The 21,856-nt window shown below is 44.6% G+C and overlaps 2 protein-coding genes across 7 annotated transcripts; one reads left to right on the plus strand and one right to left on the minus strand.

The window, feature by feature from the left end:
- Positions 1-64: 64 nt before the first annotated feature.
- Positions 65-15,204, minus strand: setd1ba (SET domain containing 1B, histone lysine methyltransferase a). Of its 4 annotated transcripts, none has more exons than XM_063478579.1 (19): positions 15,111-15,204; positions 14,573-14,674; positions 11,973-12,124; positions 11,618-11,716; positions 11,053-11,323; positions 10,039-10,160; positions 8,563-9,651; positions 6,243-6,962; positions 5,486-5,659; positions 5,305-5,398; positions 5,005-5,213; positions 4,823-4,904; positions 4,379-4,723; positions 2,957-4,243; positions 2,528-2,694; positions 2,317-2,442; positions 2,081-2,200; positions 1,601-1,738; positions 65-1,478 (listed from the first exon to the last, which is right to left on the minus strand). In XM_063478579.1, the coding sequence occupies exons 3-19, from the start codon at positions 12,108-12,110 to the stop codon at positions 1,305-1,307; spliced, it is 5,355 nt and encodes a 1,784-aa protein (XP_063334649.1). In that variant the 5' UTR covers positions 12,111-12,124; positions 14,573-14,674; positions 15,111-15,204; the 3' UTR covers positions 65-1,304. The 4 variants fall into 4 exon arrangements, with proteins under 4 accessions (XP_063334649.1, XP_063334651.1, XP_063334650.1 ...); XM_063478581.1 differs by lacking the exons at positions 14,573-14,674; positions 15,111-15,204 and adding an exon at positions 12,383-12,601 and having other exon boundaries at positions 2,957-3,496; positions 4,112-4,243; XM_063478580.1 differs by lacking the exons at positions 14,573-14,674; positions 15,111-15,204 and adding an exon at positions 12,383-12,601 and having other exon boundaries at positions 2,957-3,646; positions 4,112-4,243.
- Positions 14,835-21,827, plus strand: rhof (ras homolog family member F). Of its 3 annotated transcripts, XM_063478584.1 has the most exons (7): positions 14,878-14,932; positions 15,297-15,343; positions 16,225-18,642; positions 18,871-18,958; positions 19,956-20,065; positions 20,394-20,528; positions 20,772-21,824. In XM_063478584.1, exons 3-7 carry the CDS (start codon positions 18,514-18,516, stop codon positions 20,934-20,936), a joined length of 627 nt encoding a protein of 208 aa, XP_063334654.1. In that variant the 5' UTR covers positions 14,878-14,932; positions 15,297-15,343; positions 16,225-18,513; the 3' UTR covers positions 20,937-21,824. The 3 variants fall into 3 exon arrangements, with proteins under 3 accessions (XP_063334656.1, XP_063334655.1, XP_063334654.1); XM_063478586.1 differs by lacking the exon at positions 16,225-18,642 and having other exon boundaries at positions 14,835-14,932; positions 20,772-21,826; XM_063478585.1 differs by lacking the exon at positions 15,297-15,343 and having other exon boundaries at positions 14,840-14,932; positions 18,472-18,642; positions 20,772-21,827.
- The last annotated feature ends 29 nt before the right edge of the window (positions 21,828-21,856 follow it).

Here is a 21,856-nt window from a genome sequence, read left to right on the forward strand (position 1 = left end):
AAAGAATCGGCTCTCTTCTGCCTCGCGGGGAACATTAAACACTGGTAGTATAACGAGAAGAGAAATCTGTGAGCACACAAACACGAGACAGTGAACCCAGATAGAAAAAGGAAAAAAAATGCCAAAACACCGTCCATCCTCCATCAGCCAAAAACAGGAAGCATTTCTGTGCACATCCATGTTAACGCATCTCTGGATTCCTCGGGTTAAACAAAGACAGTAACGTGTTCATATGGCACTTAAAATGAGAACTAACTACTCTCTCCAAAGCTGAGACTTGTACCTTCACTTGCTCTGGAAGTAGATAGGACTTGATTAATCTTTAGTCTTTCTTGCTCTGCATGATTGGTTGGCTTTTTCCACGCTGCGGCCCACGGAAGAAGGGGGGGGTCAGTGCACTCACAGTCTCGCGCTCTATCCGGACACGATAACGAACACATTCACACACGAATATAGTGTCTTTGAAGTAAGAAGAGAACCTAAACGAAACCGCAAAACACTGGAATATCATCAATACAAAGTTTGAACATCTTAATTAGCTTTTTTTGCATAAACTAAGAGGAAGCAGCATGATCCGTCGCTGGCTGGTGAGAGCAGGAGATGGTTGGATATTCCAGATTTTGCAATGGTAGGTTTGATTAACCATTTGTGGAGCTTGATTTTTTTTTTTTTTCCTTTTGTTTCATTAGTTTGATTCACGTCCAGGAAAACCACCTGCGTGGAAACGGCACCGTCTGCCATCCGCCTCTCATCCCACAAGTGGGGAAGAGGGTGGCGTTTACCTGGTGGGCTTGTGCGTCTTAACAGTGTTAGTGAGCAGCTGAACATGTGAGTCTGTGTTGTTTCTATGTACCACGTGTGGTGTGGGTAAAGCTTATGAGACAAATGAGAAAAAAGGAAGAAGAAAAAAAAAAAGTGTAAAACTTGTACGAGTCAGGTGTAGAAGCAGCCACGCTGAAATACTGTCCAATGTTGAGAGGAGGGGAGGAAACGCTGCACCTGCAAGTCAAGTGTTTGCACATAAAAAACTAGAAGTTTTCTTCTTCTTCATTTTTTTTTTTAAATTTGTATGTTAAGAGCACCATAATTCGTAAACAATCTAGAGTTAAATATGTGAAGAGGGCCAGACAGGTAGCTGAACTCTGTCTGGGTGACTTGCCGGTTTTCTTCTCCTCACTCCCAAACGAAGCCTTCCTTCTTCAGTTCCTCCTGATCCGAGATTTCAAGCACAGAGTTTACGCCGAGTTTGGGGTGAGCTTAGCGAGAGGCTGGGGGAGACCTTTCTTTCTGACCTCGACTTGACGTTAATTCAGCGTTCCCCGACAGTTCTCTGCCCCACACAAACAGGGGATCTTCTCGTCCTCGATGGGGAACTTGTAGTCATACGTGATCTCCTCGTTGACGTTGATTGGCTGCCTGGAGTAGATCACGATCTTCTTTTGAGACTCCACAGTGATGACCTTCGCATAACAGTTAGGCTGCAAGAGAGAGGAGAGGGGGGAAAAAAAGAGAGAGAAAAAAAAAAGAAGGGCATAAGAACAAGTTTTCTTTTTTATATTCATGCTGCTAAACCTTTTTCCCCATGCAGATGTTGCCTTACATTGCAGCTGTGGTTGATGAAACGAGCAAAGTTGCCACACTTCGTGGCGTCTATGATGGTGTCGTGGTCGACACGGAACATGTAGCTGCTGCCGATGCCCTCTTCTTCATAGCGTTTCTCCCTCATGTCCGCGATCACCTGCCAGACAGGAACGGCAATCATTAGATGGTATGTTAATACTGCAGATATCTGCTGACACCCCGTGAACATATTAACAGCTTCACTCCTTAAAACCACTGGTGAAGAGCTTAACAACCTAAACCTCTGGCTTCTGTCAAGTCAAAATTGTTGGTTACCTGGACTAACCAGAGGAAAGGTTACTTTCAGTGGTACTGAAATTCCTCATGATGCATTATTTCTATACTTTAGGTTAATCAGACACATGTGAGTCACATAAAAGTAGGTTAAAAACATAAAAAACTGTTTACATACATGTAGAAAGAAAACCCACATTACACAAACCAGCTGTCTGCTTCTCACCTGTCTGATGTTCTGTCCCACATATTCGATCACCATTTCATCAGCAGCGATGGGCTCCATGGCGAACAGACCCCAATCGTGGATGTGTGATTTGCAGAATCTGATCTTCTTCTTACGGAACTGAAACAGACAAACAATGGGGTGTCACAGGAAGTTTGATAACATTTTAAAGTGTCTGCTGGTAAAAACTGTAGAGTAAGGCAACCTCTGCACTGGTTCTCCTGCATAATATTTACCTTCAGCTGGTTGAACTTGAGCAGGTCGCTGTCACACGCAAAAGAGGACAGCAAGCGCCGCTGCTCCGAACGCCGCTCCGAGCCAGCTCTGGTTGAGGCGTGGACCTGCGCAGGAATACTCATGCCCTGCAGAGACACAGAGAAGTTAAACGTGTTCACCCACAGCAAGTTTTTGTTACACACACCATCACAATCCACACGTCCTGCCCACCTGTGTGTCAACCGGCGGCTCCTCCGACTGCAGCCGCGTGCTCTGAAGGTACTTGATCTTGTCCTTCTTGTCGATCTTGTAGTATCCCTCGCTTCGCGCGCAGCCCGTCGCGTGATCCCTCATGCCGTCATCTCGCCTCTTTTTCTTCACTCCAGGGATGCTGGTAGGTGCAGGGAAGTCAAGGAAGGGACTAAAAACAACTTTAAAATTATTCCAGAAAGCCAGAAAAATCCTTGAACCCTGACTCAAAATTTGCCAAGTGCCTCTTTTTCACCACCAGAGGGTGCTGCTGTTCGAAATACAGTGCAATACAATTTCATTTACAAAAAAAGAAAGAAAAAAACCTTTAATAACAACTTGTTTTATGTTGTTTCTCTCTGTGACATAAATTAGAGACTTGAGCATCGACTTTTGACAATTAAAGGATATGAGGATGGTTGACCCAGAGCGTGTCGTTGAGCCAGTCGTTACCGTTGTCCTGCTGGAGCATCTTGTCGTAGGTGATCTGCAAAAGCCGTATGTCCTCCTCGTCTATGCCTTCGTTCCAGATGTCATACAGGATGGTCATCTCCTCAAAATCAGAGCGTCGGGTGAAGTATGGCCGTGGAGGCGTGGTGACAGGAGACAGGCTCCCCAGCAGGATCTCATCCCAGGGCCGCCGCGCCCTTCGTGCCGGCTTTGAGACCACGGTGGGTGCCTCGTCTTTGTAGGTCAGGAAGTTGTCTTCATCAGGTAACACCGTCTGAGGCTCCACCTCTCCTTCCCGGAAGTCCAGGCTCGAGTGTTTGGGGGACCGTGCAGAGATCGTCTGTACAGAGAGAGCTCCGAGATGTGCTTCATCAGGCAGATGGATGGACTCGGATGAGAGCTCCAAAGACTCATCAGCCGCAGAGGCCGCTGGCAGCTTTTTGCTTTTGGGTCGTCCAGGTTTCTTCTTCAACAGCGTGACATCGGACGGCACAGGGACATCTAGAGAGAGACCAGTAGGTAGATCTTCAGGGATGCTGACTGAGTGCTCTGTGCCGGCTGCCAGGACCTGGCCTGGCAAAGCGCTGATGTGCGGCTCCTTAAAAACTGGTCTATCATCCAAGCTCTCCAAGGACACTTTCCTATTAATTGCTGCAGGGTCAGGGAAGACAGGGGCGAATGTTAAGTCTCTTCCTGGAGTACGGGGCACTCCAGCGCTAAGGACAGGGGACTGAGCAGGGTAGGAGAAAGGACTACCAGGGATGTGAGGGGAGCTAAGCAACAGACTGCTGCCCGTGAGCGGAGCATCACTGCCTGGTGTGTTGGGCACTGTGTCGGTGCTCTGGGATTTACCCAGACTTCGGGCACGCTCCATGAGGTCCCTGCCGGGCGTGCGGGGGATATCCTCATCTGTTGGGAGCCGGGCCCGCTGAGGGAAGTCGGGCAGGGGGCCTGGGGGCGGATGGAGAAGGGATCGGCCTTCTATTGCCGGGTGAGGAGGGAGAGGGAGGTGCATTACAGATGCGGAGGCCGATTTGGGGAGACCTGTGCTTGAATCTAATTGGGAGGAGGCTAATCGACCAGGGGTGCTGGCTACATCTTCAGGCTCTGCTTTACCTTTTGCTTTTGTCTCCTGGTCACTGTCAAACAGGACGCCTGTGGGAGTTGGTGGCCGAAGGTTTGCTACATGCTCCTGATGTTCAGACTTCACTGCAGGAATGTGGCTGTCACTGATGTCTCGCTCTTGGACTGAAAGACAAGAAACTGTTTTTTTTTTCCTTTTCTAATTTTCATTTAACCTCTGACAGCATCATTTTAAAAACTAGAAATGCTTTTTGTTGAAGTGATGCACGCTAGACTACAGAAATGGGAGCAAACATTTACCAGGGATGTGTTGAGGTGACGGTGGCTTCAGGTCCTCTGCTGACGGCTCCTCAGGACTAGGAGGTCTGCATATCTGCTCCTCCTTGACCTCTGGGAGCGGTACTGCAGGAGAGCTCGGAGGCTTAGCCTCTGTTTCTTCCTCCTCATCCTCAGAAGATGAAGATGTAGAGGATGAAGTAGATGAGGAGGTCGCGGCATCTTTGCCGTCAACCTCCGCATCTTCTGCTGCCTCCCTGTCTTCCTCATCGTCGTCTTCCTCTTCCGAGCTTAACTCGTAGCCAGAGGAGTCGGAGCATTCTGACGAGGAGTCTGAGCTGGCCTTGGAAGAAGACGAACTCTCAGCTTCTGTAAGAAAAGAGGCAAAAACAAATGAATAACTACTGGAAACGCATTAAAAAAAAAAAATAAAGCCAACCAGCTGTTTCTGTCAAATATCTGAAGTACCATCATCAGATGAATCTGAAGAGGAGCTTTCACTGGATGAGTCTCCCTCATCTTCACCTTCGCCCTCCTCATCACCACTCTCCTGGAAGAAATCAGAACAAAAAGGTTTATGATACACACAAAATTTCTGTACATTCCACTTGCTGCTTTTTTTTCCCCCTTTCATTTTGGAGGCGACTTACTTTGCCAAGCGACAGCCTCTCTGCAACCTCCATTTTAACAGGCTCTTCCTCCCTGTCAGACAGCGACTCTTCCTTCCCTGAGGTGTCCACCTCCTCCTCTCCCTCACTGTCCAGCTCAAGCGGTCGAGAGTGGCGTCTCTTTGCCGACGTGCCGTCGCCATCCAGTTTGGAATCATCTGAGGGGAGCTCAGCTGGGTCTCGTTCCCGGTCTGACAGAAAATTACCAAAAGATAAATTGGGTTTTGAAAGAGAACTGCACGCATGGAGGACCGAGTGAGAGTGTAAACGGTGGAGGGTTACCTTCGTCCTCCAGTTCGTCGTCCACAGGCGTGGAGGGTCGGGCTCGTTTGTTGTCGCCTGCAGCTGCGGCCTCAGGAGGGTCCTTCCGTTTGACCTGAGCACGACATGCACCATTTTAAACACCTGGTGCAGATGATGCTTCCTTCTACAGTTCAGTAAAATATTTTAGAAATCTTAATACCTTGAAGGAGGGTAAGCGGATCGCCCCTCGCAACCCGATTCCCAGGCCCATTCCCTCGTAGCCCAGCCCCTCACCCTTGTTCCAGTTCTCAAGGAGACTTGAACCAATCGTCTCTTTGGGTTTAGGTCTCTCTTCTTCTTTCCCTTCTGCGCCCTTTACTGGAGTCAAAGATGCCTTGGAAAGAAAGATGTCAACTAAATGAAACCCTGTTTTTTTCATTACCATGAACAGCAAAAAGTAGCTCAGTCAGATTTCCTCAGTGATCAAAGAAAAGGGATTTTAAATTACTTGTTCATCCTCTGATTGATTGTTTTATCCAATCAACAGGCACAAAAATGCAAATGAATTAAGTGATTTTAAACAAAAAAAATAATTAATTTACAAGATGAAACGCCTGACCTCTTCAGCTGTTCCTGCATTCATAACAATGACTTACCACATCAGATGAATTCATTATGACACTTGTCAAAATAATATCTCGTATTAATGCAAATCTCCTTGCTGCGTAAGCACGCTGGACCACAAACAGGAAAATCAGCTGCAAATGTGCCTTTTCATTACTCTCCTTAATAATCTGCAAAACGCATCACGTGATCCAACATTAATGTCACTGCAGTCTGTGGCCTCTGGTACGTATAATTAATTCATATCCTATGGATCTAATTTTATTTCACTATTTAACTGATCGTAATTCAAAATTAGTACAATAAGCAGTCAGTACATGCAGATTTTCCCGCTGGAGCTCTTGATAGCTTACCTTAGCAGAACGTTCCTTCTTATCCCACCAGTCATCGAAGGCCCTAAAAGCCACAACCTCCACCATTTTGCGGTTCAGGTCCCGCTTCATGATGGCCTTCAGCTCTTTGACAATGACCAGGAGCACGCCATCAACAGTGGCCTTGTGGGGATCTTCTTTTTTAGTCTCATATCCAGGAGGAGGAACGGTAGGGTTGAACTTTGGTAAACTGGGATGCTGCCATTGTTGTCCAGGTGCCCCTGTGCTGCCTGCAGGTGTAGCACCCATGGAAAGAGGTGCATAGGGTCCCCCGAAAGGTCCGGAAGCGCCATTGTCCATAAAATGTGGATAGGGATAGGGCCCTCTGGTCTGAGCCATGCGACTCAGCATCTGCTGCTGCATCTGGAAGGACATCGGAATCGTGCTCCACTGCTCCCACCGGAAGCAGCTCATCAGATCCATAGGCACCACCGGCATTGGAGGGTATGGACCCATGGGCGGCAGCATGGGGTGAGGCACTCCGGTATGGGCGGCCAGGTGAGGGGCCAGGGGGTGATGCGGGATGGCAAAGCCGGCTTGGTGGGACAGGGGGTGGTAGCTGGAAGGATGCATGGCCATGGTCTGCATCGGGGACACGGCAGAGTTCATGACGATGCCTTTGCCACACTCTCCGCTTGTGATCGGAGTCCCGGGCATCTCATCGTCTGAGATTTCCATATCCTCTCCCGATGACTGTTGACCCTGTGTGGAGACAAGACAGCCTGTCAGGACTGAACAATGTGCAATCACCTGCCCTTTTTCACCTGACACCTGAGTAAATGTTATTTTCTTATGAAGACCTTAAAACGAGGTCAAACTATCAGACTAAAAAAAAAAACAAAAAAAAAAAAACCAAAGCAAAATGAGTATACCTCGACTTAAAACATAATGATATAAAGGGATGATTTCTTGGGATACACCACTTTAAAAAACAAAACAAACAAACAAACAAACAAACAAACAACAACAAAAAACACTGGTTCTGTAATGTTACATTTGTCAACATTTAAAAAAGGAAAACCTACAAATCTCAGTAGGCAGTCAGTGCCAACTCTCTTTTATTGCCCTCACTGATGTGCTACAGGAAAACTTCAGACTGTACCAAATATTATCTTGGACTCACAGCACCTTCAAAATAAGAGCACTAAATGATTCTACACCTGGTCTGAGTTCAAAGTTCAGTCACAGTCAAACACAGCTGACCCGAGTCTTCGGTCAGCATGTTACCAAACCGAGATGTTTGCTTAGGCACCAAACTAAAGCGCCGCAGTGCAAAACACAAATGCAATACTCTGAAAAACATCTGAGCACTGAACTCTCATCTGTTCTGTTTTATTTCATAAGTCTCAGTCTCAGCTGCTGCAGAAATGAAACCGAGCAGGGAAAGCTCAGCATGGGAGTGGCGTTGTTACCCAAATGACCTGTTTGTACTGTTTGCTTTGTGATAACTTGAAATATGAGAACAGAGATGCCTCGGCCAATCCTGACTGTCTGGCTCAGCTAAACCAGGAAATGTGGCGTGCTGAAAGGGGCCAACAGCCAAACCGTGCTTTTCGTCCATGTGAGTGTGTGCTGCGAGTGTTAGAAAGAGGAAACAAAAGTGTTCAATTCCCCAACAGCAGAGAGGCTGTTATTCTTCCTCGCAGCACGCTGTGTTGAAACGCAACCTGACAGGCCAGACGGTGCTACTGCGACTTTAAAACAAAGAGAGGTGGTTTGTCTTCCCATGAATGCGAAGGCATTTGTAAGGCTGCATGGAAAGCTTTTTCATTCATAACTTACTGCAACTCTTTTACCTGCGCCTGACAAGGAGTGCTTGTGCGCACATGAGGCAAACAAACACACTTCATCAGAAGGTTACAGGTGCTTTATTCTTAATTTTTCATTTGCAGAAAAATAAATAAATAAAAATGCCAGTGGTAAACTGGAGGAGCAAACACCTTTTTGGTATGGCCCCTATTTTTTTTTTTTTAAAGCATGGTTTGCTGTGAAACCGGAATTTCCCTTTACAAAGCAGAAGAAGAAAAAGAATGAAACAAAAGGGAAGGTTTACTACTACTGCCGCACACTGAAACTATACCCGACTTCCTGCGTCCTCTGTGTAACTGTCATTCACAGCTGCGCGTAAACATCAGCACCGCGCTTCCATCAACTTAATCAGTGCCATTAATGAGAGGTAATTGAAGCAGCATCTGCACACACCTGTGCGCCGTTTCTTGTCAAATGTGACAAGCATGGAGGTAAATATGGCGCTATTTGGACACAAATATCAGGGAATTAAAAAAATAAATATTTGCTTTACCGTGTCCATTTTCTCAGCGGGAGAGTGGCCTCCAAAAGATCCTTCTTTCTCTTTCTCGTGGACAGGAGAGCTGATTCTCTTGATCAGTGAGGCAGTCCCGGGAATTGGCTCTTCATCTTCCGAGTCCGGCAGTGGCGTGGGGCTGATGTCCTCCAAACCTGTGCTGGAGGGACGGGAATTTTGCTGACCACCTTGAGAGCCGCCTGTGTAAGGGGGGATTGGGGATAGCTGCGAGGACGAGGAGGAAATTGGACTTCCCTCCATTCGCACCTCGTTGTCCGAGTCCCGCTCGTCCAGGAACGGCAGCAGTTTTGTCCTTTTCTCCTTGAGCAGCATCTCAATGCGAGAATCCAGGCTGTTCCGCTCTGGATCCAGAATGGGGGAACCAGGTGAAGGGCAGTGCTCTGGTGTTTGAGGAGGAGGGGTGGTTGGATGAGGAGCGGGCTCCGGTGGCGGAGGCTCTGGGATCGGAGGAGTCTCTGGTCGCTCCTTGGTGGGCAAAAAGTCAACAGCAGCCGTCAGAGGCGGCTCTGGCGGTCGGAGGTATTCACCCTCCCTTTGGGCTGGGTGATGGAAAGCTGGCTCTGTTGGAGGGAACGCAGGGGGCAAAGGGGGCTGGTAGGGTGAGAAGGCGGACTTGAAGTTGGGTGTAGCGGGGGGAGGCGCTGTGTAGTTGAAAGAAGTGGTGGAAGGTGGAGGTTCAGGTGGTGTGAGCTGGTGCTGTTTGAAAGGAGGCTGCTCAGGCGTACTTCGATACATGTTGCTGCGATACTGAGGCCTCTCCGGTCTCCGGTTGTACGCATCCTGAAATTTACTCTCGTGTCGGCGAGATTTGTAACCTCCGGAGCTCTCAGGACGGCTGGATTGGTAGGCAGGCGTGGACTGCCGACTGGAATAACTAGAGTCCTGAGAGAAAGGCGTACCAGCCTGGCGCGGGGTATGAGGGGTTCCCTGGGATTGTGGTGTATCCTGTCTTAGGCTGGAGTAGCCGGTCTCCAGGGTCAGGGGGGTGGAGGAACTGCTGGGTGGCAATGTTCCTCCCCCAGCAGACACGCTGCTCTCTGATAACCTGCGGATGGGCTCGCAAGCCTTAGAGGACACAAATATGAAATTGTTAGAGGCAAATTCTAATTTGGGCATTTTGTTGAGAACATCTTTAGGTTCAAGAAGATTTTTTAATCAGTTTCTCAAACAACTGAAGCAAGTAAGATTTTTTAAAATCAAAATAGCAAGCTGGTGGCACAGCAGTGTGAGGACATCTCAAGATACAAAGCCACAGGTTTGCCTGACTTTCAGTTAAGTTCCTGCTCAGGTGTATCTTGAACCATTTCTACAAAGCACAATAAAGCATCTACACAAGAGTGTGCAACAGTTCCTCCAAACTGACCTTCAACAAACTAGCACAAAACTACTACTGAATTACTATTTTACTCTTAACTGCACAACCTAAGCTTTATTTCTTTTTGTTTTTTTTACCAGTAAGGCTTCTGCCAGGCTTCGAGGGGAAACTTCTCTGGCCTCCTCTCCACCAACAGGCAGCGTCCGTGGAGTGTAGCTGCCATTCATCAGGAGCTGGAAGTACCTCAGGCGATTCTCACCTGCAGAACAGTAAACATGTCTGGGTCTGATGCCAGGTTTACAAAGCCAACAGACTTCATCAGGCATCATTTAAGTGACAGTGATTATTCTCCAGTAGCTGAACTCCAAACTAAATATTTTAAAGCAGCAACTTGTGCTTATGAAGGGGGCTTTGCAAACTAATATGATGCATTATTATTTGTATCTGCAAAAGCATCATTATTCTGGGATAAATACCACTGATCAGCATATTTTAATTTTAAAAAAAGCATGCATGCCTTTAGCATATTGATCAAAAAAGCAAACCCTAACTGCACTTCTTAAAAGGACATCAATCACACTTAGGAAAAAAAAATCCATCAATTTGGGGTAATACTTTAACATAAAGACATTACTACGGACAACGAAAACAGTGCAAGCTGTGAGTCAAAATATTTGCCAGTATTTATAACATTAAATAATAAGCAAAACTGCTAAAGTGGTATGTTACTATGCATTCAAGTTGCTGTTTTGCATCAGTAAAAAAAATAACAAGACAGAACATGCATGGACTTGGAATTCAAACAGTGTTAACAACAGAAAAACTAACTTCTTTTCTTAGTTTTAAGTTAAATGCAAACAATTTAAAGTACAGAGGACTCGGACAGATTGGCTTGTGTTTGTTTGCAGGTCTGAAATTATGCACAGTGGGAGTGCACAGCACCGTCAGCTCTGGGCTTGTGGGAGCAGGCTTATATTCAATGAATGAATTCAATTATCCACGTAACCAGGCAACGCACGTAAATGTGCACACGTGAACGCTGTCACCCTAAAGGTAACACTCGGCTTGTCATATTTCTGTGCTCCCGACACTTATAACACATGATTCTGATTTTTTTTTTTTTTTTTAAGCAAACTTAAGCTCTTGTTTACCTTTCGGGTCCAGCTCCACGTGGATGATGTTTCCCATAACAGACGTGTTGTGAAGCGACTGCACGGCCACTTTGGCGGCTTTCACGCTCTCGAAAACAACTTTGGCTATCCCCAGGTGCTTTTTGTTCTTCGGATTGTACAGGATCTCGACCTCCTCGATTTCTCCGAATTTTTTGCACATGTCGGTAAGAAATCCTTCCCTGATATTGTCGTTGAGCCTGGCGAAAGTCACCTCCTTTGGAGGCACGGGGCCGATGTAACACTCATCGATCTGGAAGAAGAATGACAGGAGTTAATGTTGCACCGCGTGTGTGGAGGGTCATTTCTGACAGCTGAGATAACAACTGCTAGGAGAAGTTTCAGAAGTGCATCGCGTTGATGCACTCGGTCGAGTCCGTAAATGCAGGCATGCATCAGAGCAGAGCGTATTATTTTGGTCCCCGACAGGCACATTTTCACTTCGCATCCCGGAGATGAGTGAGAGGGGGGTGTGTCTGCAACTTTTGACAGCACCCCGTATCCGCAAGGAAAAGTGTGGCATCGATCTTCAAGCCAGAGTGGATACCTTAAATTTTGGCACCGGCAGGTCCGTCTCTTTGTACTTAGTCCACAGACGACCGATCCTGGGGTCTCGGACGATGTCCACCGGTGGTATCCCGGGGTTCTGTGGGAGAAGAGGGGGGGAGACACACACACACAATGCCGTTATCCATCCCATTCACAGCTCCACACGCTACTAACTTGTTGCAAAGTTGTCCTGCGTCGGTGAATCAACACGAACACCTCCGGGCACCGTGTTCAAGATGCTGAACATGCCCGTGACAAACCCACGGCCAGCACAGCCACATTGTAACCTATCATGGAGGTCGGCTACTCGGTTACTATTGTAGCCGCTCCGCCGCGTCAAATGCGGCACTTACGGGCATGCTGAAAGTCTGTCCATCGTAGCGATACAGCTTGTGAGATCCCTTCTTAAGCGCCGGGTCGATTATCAACTTGTAACTTCTCCAGTGGTGACTCCGCTTCTCCGCTGAGCCGCAGACGGGATGACTGTCCATGCCGTTCGCCAAACCTGAAACGACAGGCAGCGACAAGGAGAGGAGAGCTAACGTTATCGGGAGCCAAGCGCTAAGCACGGTTCTCCTACCAGCAAAACCTCCCCCCTTTCCACCTCCTCCAACACTTTAAAACAGCCAAACGTTACAGATGCATGACTTCGGTGGCGGGGGTAACCCCAAGCGAGAGCGAAAAATGGGATCTAGCGTATATCCCACTTACGGAAAACAGGCATTATGAGGGCTGGAGAAAGAGGAAAAAAGAACAAGCTTACTTGAACTCTGCTTTCTGCCATGGTCTTCGTTCAATCTGTTCCTCTCCCCTGGCTTGGACATGGTTCGTCCGATCGAGTGTTGTTTTCTTTTTAATTGATGAAAAGACGAAATCGCTTTCCTTTCGCCGCTTACATTACATGATTTAGCTTAAAGAATACTGCCTCCTTTTCGGCGAGAGCCAACACATATTGTGTGCCTCTGGTCTGTAGCTGCTTGTCTCTCCCACAATACACCGCTAGGCTTGCCCACCTCCAACGGCACTTTCGTTACAAACTTGCCTCCATGGCCGCAGCTTATTTAACGCTGCATTAGCCTTACAATAAAATAAACGTGTTTTTAGGCAGGCCACGCAGAAACGCTCCCATTTATATCCGCGACTAAATGAGGTCTGGCGATAGTTTAGTGTCTCAAAAATCCTCTAAACGACATATAGTGTTGAATCTACCGGCTGTATTTACCTAACTGGCAAACACAAGACAGACACAGGGGGTAATATTTTCTTAACTGCCACTAAAGGGCTAATAAAACTGCTTTGGTGGCGAGCTTTTCTGTGCAGTCTTGCGGCCGTTTGTACATTCAGGACATGTCGGTTGATATGTTAGGGTAAAAGAGTCATTACGGCGACACGGCAATAGGTGATGGCGGCTAATATAAAAATGTCAAACACGGGAATTGGAATTTTAATACGAACACTCGCATGTCTGGCAGCTCGATTTCGCTACCCGGCTATATAACCGTTGGAACGCGGCGGTTTGTTTGGTTACAGCAACAGACTAGTGCCAACCCGTCGCATATGTTCCCCATTTGTCCTCTTTTTAAAAATTATTAATGTTATGCTAGCATTTAAAAAAAACGGTGGCGCTTTTATTTATATAATAATAAACCTGACTGTGCTTCTCTTAGTTTGTAAATTAATTCAGTGGAGGTGCGTTGCTATCGGACAAACTGGGTTTTGTTTGACATTGCCTGGTGCTGTTTGCAGTGCTCGGGCAATTGGCTGGTTAACAGCGGTAGCTCAACGAGCCAATCAGAGCGCAGCAGCAGAGGAGCCGTCTGCTATTAGAGGCACGGCTCAGGAGTCCTTCAACAGAGAGCAGAGAGAGGGGGCTGAGCGCTCTCGGCAGCCATTTTCCTTAAACAGGACTCAATGGCCTATATGGGTTTCCTTTGTTCCAAAGGGATCTTACATTTGATTTCCTCATCTCTCACGGACTATGATAAAACTATGATTGCTCCTTTTAAAGGATTGAGAAGAAGGAAGAGAATGTGCTGGATGCAATTACCCCGTGACATTTTGAGCCTTTTTTCCTCTGCCTTGGAATCCATCTTTGTCTTAACTAGGTCATGGCACACCCATATAACAGTATTTATATTTCTTAAGTGAAAAGAAACCAAAAGTGTTGTGAATAAACAGCTTTATGCTTTTGGAGATGTTTAAAATGATAGAGGTTGGGGTGGGGGAAAAACACAAAGTGACAAAATGTGCAATGGCAGCTTGCTGGCATTGCACTTATGGCCTTGTAGGATATGAGTTGCAATGAGTAAGTTCAAGTCTTTTATCATAATTTATTTTTAAATTTAACAAATTAATGTAAAATGTGAGGCATGCAGTTAATGTTATTAAAAGTATGTCTGTCACTTTTGTCTACTTGAGCTATGTGATCACATAAAAATGCTGCAGCTTTATTGTTTAAAAAAAATATGTCCACTGGCATGCTGACATTAAAACATACAAGGCTAGAGGTGCAGGGTTTGTAACATCAGTGCTCCTCAGATGACTGAAAGCAGGCCACGGAGACCTAATGGCCGCTTGTTAAATAGTTTGTTGACTGATAATCCATTTGCTCTGATTAACAACGTCTCCCACTTTTCCTCTCACAACAGCAACGCTTTAAACACCCTGGTGTCTCCTGTTGTGCCCTGTACTGCAACTGTGGAGACAGCTTGAATCGACTAGGTTTGTGCTGTCCACCTAAGAAAGAGCCAAATGTGCAATTGTCGACTTGACCTTACTTCAAGGGCATAATTTAAATTTAGAAAGAAGCCCACTTAGGAAGTCCCCCATCACCACCACCATTTTTAATTATTTAATTTTTTTTCCCAGCTTCTACAGCGATTTTTTTTCCTTTTAAAAACACAACCTCAGATTAAAGAGATGGAGGGAAAACTTTCAGGCTGAAAATATTTACCTCAGCAGTTAACAGGCCTAAACGCAGGGGCAGGAGGAATGTTTTCAGCTCCATCTTCGGATCCTCTAATAATGGCATTAATAAGGGGTGGGAATGCGTCTCCTGAAAAGGAAGGAATCCATTAGCACGAAAAGATAGAGCTCTTTTGATAACTTTTTTTTTTTGATCAGTGGTAGCTTTGCCTCTCTCAGCCAGCGAATATGCATCTTCAAGCATCATCTGTGTGGGCAATATGCAAAACCATCTCTTCTCTCTCCCTGAAGACAGGATTGCAGTCGATAATAGCCTCTCTTGCTTTTTTTCGACATTTCTAGCTGATCTACACTTCACTTAAAACTGCAAGGATAATGTTTTGGACAGGTAATGGATTTTTGAGCTATTTCACTCAATTTGCCAGCTTTATGTGTCTACATTAAATAGTCTCATAAGAGAGCAGACATCAAAGAAGCAGTTGATACAAAACGACGTAAGCGTAATTGTTAAAAAAGGGAAAAAGGAGTAACTGTAACCCACATTTTTAATGATATTGCAAACTTACAGGCAGTATTCAAAACATGTAATCCAAGTCTTAAACGAGCCACAAAAAAGAATCTTATGGGAAGAAATCTTGTGTTTTTTAAACTGCTTCCCCCTCTCCAAACAGAGACCTTTTTAGTGGTATGTAGGCAACACTTGTTCAGTGGTTTTCTCTGCTGTTCTCTGTCTCAAAATGGCTTCTTTACAGACAAAGGAGAGCACTGTGCCGTGAAAAAGCTGCTGCGCCATAACTGGGTGAGGCTCAGGAGAGCGGCTCTTTCTTTTTTTTTAATCCGAGGGTAATTTCAACAGGAAGTAACCACACTAAGCGCCACTGGGGGGTGATTTATTTTTTATTTATTTAATCCAAAATGGTGGCTGTTTTTACACGAATATAAAAAGAGAAGAAAAGACGACAACTGCGTGTGAGGAAGGAAACTTTCATAAAACCGGCGTAGTCAGGCGGTCGGTTGCTAGGCTGACTCGCGCCGAGAGCTCGAGCGCATTCGTTGGAACCCCCTCCCCCTCCTACACACCGTTGCCATATAAGGTCACGAAGAATCCACTGCAGCGGCAGCTCTGTTGTTTGGTATCTAGGCGAAAATAGCACGCAGCGTGCGCGTGATCTCTCGCTTCAAAGTCCAGCGGATCAACGGCTGCTTTACCAGATTAGACAAACAAGATATGAACCTCTTTTTTTCGGTGAAGGAGTTAAATATACAGAAGGGGAGGGTCTTTATTCACGTACGTAAAATGGAAGGGGGCGCGGGAGGGTCTCTAGATACACCTCTTTAGTTAAATGGTGCAGTCTTTCTCTGTGTGTCAGTGTGCGTGTCAGAGGCCTGTTTTTCTTGTTATCAACTGCCGGCCCTAAGCTGCCGGGCGCGCGCATTCAGGTCACAGGGCTTCAATACCCTTCCCCCTCCCCCCTCTCTCTATGTTAAGCTTCTCCTTGCTCACAGCCAGCCCACGGTTACGGCTATGCAGAGGGTTTTATGGATATGTTTAAAACAAACAACAAAAAAGTGAAAATGTGACATTATTTTAGAGATGGATTTGCGATTAAATTGACACCAATTGGGTTACTTATAGGCCTTTTGTTTTTTCTTTTTTCTGTTGTTAAAAAAAAAAAAAAGCTTCCCGAGTGGGTTGTGCCCGTTCAGCGCTCCCGCTGACAGTCTGGAATATTCCACACAGAGAGGACTGGCCTTTTTCCCCTGCAGGACAGCTGTCTCTTTCTCTTCGGAGTGATAATATTTTGACAATTGTTCTTTCTTTATTAACTGATGAAAATGGGCTGTATGCGTGTGGATATGTAAGGACAATTTAATATCCTTTTAAGCCATATGTTATACTGCCAGTTACACCTTGTAAGTCAATCAAGCACTTTTAATTTTTTTTTTAACTTATTCAACATATTCCTTTTAAAATTAATTGCGCTAAATACCGTACAAAACTGACAGGTACACTGCTGTGTCTATTTTTTATGGCTTTTTGTACTTTCAGCTTTAAATCCTGACGGACTGAATCAAATCAAACATTCCTCGGAGTCGTGTTTTTCATTATTTATGGGCACAGTTGGCTTTTTCAAGGATTTTTTTCCCCTCTTCCCCGTGCAGAGATTGCTTGGTACTGTAAAAAAACAAAAAAAAAACAAAAGCCAGATTTCTTCTTCTTAGCTCTTAAATATTTGCATGTGTAGTGTATTGCTGTACTATTCCACATAATGATCTGTAACATACTCTCATTGCAAGTTTTATTACCTCTTGTCTGTGTGTGTGTGCCTGCGTGTTTGTGAGATGATGAAATAAATAGACTATGCATTAATTTTATTGTTTTCTTTTTATGGAAACTAAAAGGAGATTTTGTTGAATTTTTGGGCCCATCCTTAAAACTGTGCCTTAGCTGTGATGACACAATATACGGCATGTTTCACATGCTGTGGGGTGAGATTACTGGAGGAATTTTGAGTAGAAACACGTTTATTTTGTGCCAATTTATTCACATTTTAAGAATTAAATTTTTGAAATGGAGGAAGGGTGTCAGCTTTTTCTCTTAAAGGGACAGGTTGCTCACATTTTCAGCACTTCCATAATCCAGCTAAACATATCATTAAACACCCCTGGGTTTAATTTGACTTTTTAGTCCACATCAGCATGTTTAAGTGCCTTTATGGCAGGGGAAATACAGTGTTTGGCGTTTTGTGATCATATATGGTTGTTCCCTGTGATCTGCTCTCTCCCGACACCCACAGTCACTGATAACCAGTCATCTACACTGCCGAATGAAACACGTTCCCAAACCTGCTTTCTCACACTTTCTGCTGTGTGTGTCTTTTAATATCTAGCCACATCAGTGTTTAGCTCTAGTTTGTAACACTCACCCCTGTGACAAGATAATACACCCAAAACACTGGAAAATACAAAAATAAACTTTAAAAAAAATCCTCACACCCTTGAAAAGATTCATCGCATTATAAAAAAAGACCCAAAAAACCAAAAAACCCCACATCCATAAACTGCACCCTGGGAAGAGAGAAAATAGTTTGTCCTGATGGTACCATCTGTGATGTCACAGCAGAGAAGCATTACTCACATCCTGCTGAGGACTCAAAACGATCACATGGTACAGAAAACACTTTAATTTTAAAGTAATATACAGTTATTTTGATCTAATCTGGAAGCGCTGGTGCTCAGATGCTCTGTTTTCTGTTTTAGATATATTAAATATTCTACCTGCAAGCTGCTTGCATGCTTCCTTAAGGTTCCAACTGTTATATATTTCCAGCCTGACAGTGGAAAAGATAACCAAAACAGGCTTTTTACCTGGAAAAAGCTCACATTTAGATGGGTGCACCCAGTGACCCACTCAGTCTCACCAAGACAATGCTTCACACCTCCACAGGCAGGAGTCTAGAAACCTCTGTAGTGACAGCTGTCAGCGTCAACAAAAACCTGCTGATCCTGCATCAGTAGGATCAGCGTGAAAAGTGAGCATTTCTCAGTGTTATCCCTCGCGCGCACACACACACACACACGCCACACGGTCAGTGGGGGCAGTGCTTCAGACTGAGTACCCACCCAGAAAATGAAATACGCAAACACATTGCGGTAGAGGAAGTAGGAGCAGCCAGACTCAGTCGCTTCACATGTGTAATTCGGCAAGAGAGCGGCATGCTTTCAGTGAACAGGCTCATAATAGGAGAGGAGAGAAGTGGGGGGTCAATTGGAGGCAGACAGTGTGACAGGAACAGGAAGTGGTGAGCAGAGTGAGCTACCTGGTAAAACATGAGGCTTGGCTGTTCCTCACTCTGCCTGACACTCCCTGTAAATCATCTCAACCATTCAAAAAATAGACTCACTAGGCTGTGTCATGTATTTAAGTTAAATCTGGAGGGAGCACCTGCGTGACACTTTGGAGGCGAGATGACACAAAACGGTGCCGGGAGCGGCACCACGAGAAAGGGAGATGAACTTAAAATTGTAATTGTGGGAGATGGAGGCTGCGGGAAAACATCTCTTCTGATGGTTTATGCCAAAGGTGATTTTCCAGAGGTAAGAAGAGCTCCCATGTCACTTTTCACTCATCACAGCTTTCTGAATTTATGAACGCAGTTCTGATGTGTGACTGTAACCTGTCACACCCAGCACTGTAAGCTGCCTTTCCAAAGATTAACGAGGCACACCTCTGAAACACTTCAAATCGGTATAAATGAAGGGATATATAAACATGACGCTGTCTCTTAAAGTTGGAAATCTTTCTTTTTTGTGTGTCAAAAACAGAAGTATGCACCTTCAGTGTTCGAAAAATACACCACGACTATCACTCTCGGAGGGAAAGAGATAAAGCTCAACCTGTATGACACAGCCGGTAAGACCAAAAAAAAAAAAAAAAAATCAACGATCATCTCTGTGATTCAGGGTTCTTTTCTTCACTTAAATTTCACATTGTATGAGAAGACATCAGGGTTTATTTTTTAGCTCAGTGGCCACATTATTTGTCCTCTGGGTGGAATAAAACAGAAGTATTGTATCTAATCTAATGTGATTATCAAGCGAGAGGAAGAGAAACACCCTTTTATTTTTTTGCTTTTTAAGATATTAAAGTTCAACCACACTCCCATCTTGTGAATTCAGTTGTTATCTTCGTGCTCTGAGAAACACTGTAGAAGGAAGTAGTAAAGGTTGACGTTCATGTCAGAGCATCATCATCATGATATTTCAGGAACCGTCTAAAATATAAGTGTACTAAGCAGTTGTTAATATGAGGGTTTTTTATAGGGTAAATAAACCAAACGAAACACCTACCTACAGTCAAGTAAATATCCAAAAACTTGACTGGAAGTAAACCTAGAGTCTCAGATTAGACCCTCAACACATTTTATGGACTAATTTTATGTATTTTTGCTTCGTCAAACCATTGAAACATATATTAATAACAGTATTTTATATGTTTTTAAATAGAGCACGTATGGCCAGCTGTACAGCGTTGACTTGCTAGTACCAAAATTAGATTCGTAAAGTGGGCAGTCTGACTCAAAAGTGACAGTTTTAACGCATTTCCATGTTATCTGAAGAGCTTTTTTAAGAAGACATTTCATTGTCAGGAAAAGCCACGGCAGTCTGGTCTGTCAGCTTATCTGTTGTAGGGTGCCTTACATCAGCTGCAGAGGAAACTGAAGCCAGGATGTGGTTTCTTATAGCGACCATAAACTTTGTAGCATTTTTATGTTTAGACTGTTGCATTTAAAGCAGAATCTTTGTCCTTTTGTTCTTTTAGACGCACACACAGAGTTTTGTAGCGTATGGGCGTATTCACACTTCTACATTTATCAGCTAACCCATATTTCTTGCCCTTCTCCTTTCAGGACAGGACGACTATGATCGACTGAGGCCACTTTCGTACCAAGAAGCTAATCTGGTTCTAGTCTGCTTTGATGTCACAAACCCAACCAGCTATGAGAACGTCCTGATAAAGGTGATCCTTTTCTATTTTACAATAAGCGTTAACAATGAGCCAAGTTACACATGCAGGCACCGGAATGTCGCCAAACGTTCTTGTTTTTTGTTTAAGATCCAGTTTACGATTAATCATTAATCACCTGGTATGTTGGTGCTGGCTTGCATTGTCTCGTATATTATTAACTCTTATGTTGTGCAAGCCTTCATGTGAGCAAGGATTACAATACAGGACCAATCAGTGCTGCAAACAAACAGAGTAATGCCAAATAATTCAAAAATCTAATAGGGGAAATAACAGACATGCACTGTATCACACCGTTAAACTCCTTATTCTGTTTGCCTAGTGGTACCCAGAGGTGAAGCACTTCTGTCGGGACACGCCAGTCATCCTGATTGGCTGCAAGACTGACCTCAGGAAGGACAAAGAGTGTGCCAGGAAGCTGAAGGCTATGAATCTGGCTCATGTCACTTACATGCAAGTAAGAAGCGAACCATGCAGACGTTCACCGAGCTCTGTAAACATGTTTTCACTGATGTTACAGGATACAAGAGCATGCACGCTAACCAGAACCCATCACCACATCTAAAAGCTACAGAGTTCCTTCAGATACATGTTTTTTCCTTCTTCCTTTACTGATCGTTGTCTTCGCAGCTTTACAGTCTAATTCTTGCTTTTTTCTAAAACTTGCTTTGATTTTTGTTCATTTTTTTCCCTCACCCAGGGTGAGGAGACTCGCCAGCACATGAACGCAGAGCTCTACCTCGAGTGCTCGGCGAAGTATCAGGAGAACGTGGAAGACATTTTCAGAGAGGCAACGAAGATGGCTTTGGCCTTCAACCGAAAACAGAGGAATAACAAGAGGAAGAAGAAATGTATCATTTTGTGAAGGTTAAAAAAAAGGACAAAAAGCCACAAGAACCCTCTTCTTCAGTGAGACAGATTGTGCTCAGTGTCTTGCAGAGATTGAAGGTTGGGGGCCTGCACATGTTCCTTCAGTGTTTCAAGGAAATGACTGATGACACAACAGGAAAGACAATTTTGCAAGTTGCAACGTGGAGCTTGAAACACCCTCTTTTGGAGGGTTTTACTTTCATATGTTATGTCTGGTATTTTTATGTATTTTTTTCTTCCTGAGGAATTTTGTACTGTCTCTACTTTTGTACTGTTATTTACCAAAAACATATTTATTGGAGGCACCGAGTTATTGTTTGTATTGTGATGTAGCTTTTACAATCTAAAGGAGTGAAGGAGAAAAAAAAAACCCAACTCATGACTGTTAGGTTGTTTTGTTGCCGTCAGTCTGAAGCACGGCTCTTAGCTTTACCAATAGCGCCCACTAGAGTTGAAAAACCATAATGCGTTAGAGCGGCTGCACAGTTTATTTAGGCTTTTATCACAGGTTGGACTGAAACAATGTAATGAATACAGTGAACACCTGTGAGAACAAGAAACAACGAGTTAGTGTTCTTAATCAGGTGCTGATTTAACCATAACGGACACATGAATGAAAAACTCAGGGAGCAAATTGCATTCTTGAAAAACAGCTACGTACAATTTTTCTGTGTGTTAAAGACAAAGTGTTTTAATCACATCAGATGTGATCAATTTCCCTCAATAAAAAAAAGAAAAAAAAAATAGTAGTACACAGATACTGAGATTCTCTCCAGGAGCATGATTGCACAAGACATGACACAATCAATGAAACCATTTTCACAATACAAGTGGTGTTTTTTTTTGTCCCCTCCCCCCTCCCTCCGTCCCATGAATAAAAAGTAAGGCATCAGAGAAAACTATGAAGCAGAGTGA

This window comes from Pelmatolapia mariae, linkage group LG7 (assembly GCF_036321145.2).
Source record: "Pelmatolapia mariae isolate MD_Pm_ZW linkage group LG7, Pm_UMD_F_2, whole genome shotgun sequence".
Lineage (NCBI taxonomy): Eukaryota > Metazoa > Chordata > Actinopteri > Cichliformes > Cichlidae > Pelmatolapia > Pelmatolapia mariae.

What these genes read in the sequence shown, in the direction of transcription:
- setd1ba (XM_063478578.1), bottom strand. Translation starts at nt 12,443, where the DNA reads ATGTCCAAGCCAGGGGAGAGGAACAGATTGAACGAAGACCATGGCAGA. An exon ending in GCCTGGCAGAAGCCTTACTG is followed by an intron (nt 9,652 to 10,038) that starts GTAAAAAAAACA and finishes GTGTCCTCTAAG; the next exon opens with GCTTGCGAGCCCATCCGCAG. An exon ending in AGCCGCCGGTTGACACACAG is followed by an intron (nt 2,443 to 2,527) that starts GTGGGCAGGACG and finishes GTGTCTCTGCAG; the next exon opens with GGCATGAGTATTCCTGCGCA.
- rhof (XM_063478585.1), top strand. Translation starts at nt 18,514, where the DNA reads ATGACACAAAACGGTGCCGGGAGCGGCACCACGAGAAAGGGAGATGAA. An exon ending in CCAAAGGTGATTTTCCAGAG is followed by an intron (nt 18,643 to 18,870) that starts GTAAGAAGAGCT and finishes TGTCAAAAACAG; the next exon opens with AAGTATGCACCTTCAGTGTT. An exon ending in CAACCTGTATGACACAGCCG is followed by an intron (nt 18,959 to 19,955) that starts GTAAGACCAAAA and finishes TTCTCCTTTCAG; the next exon opens with GACAGGACGACTATGATCGA.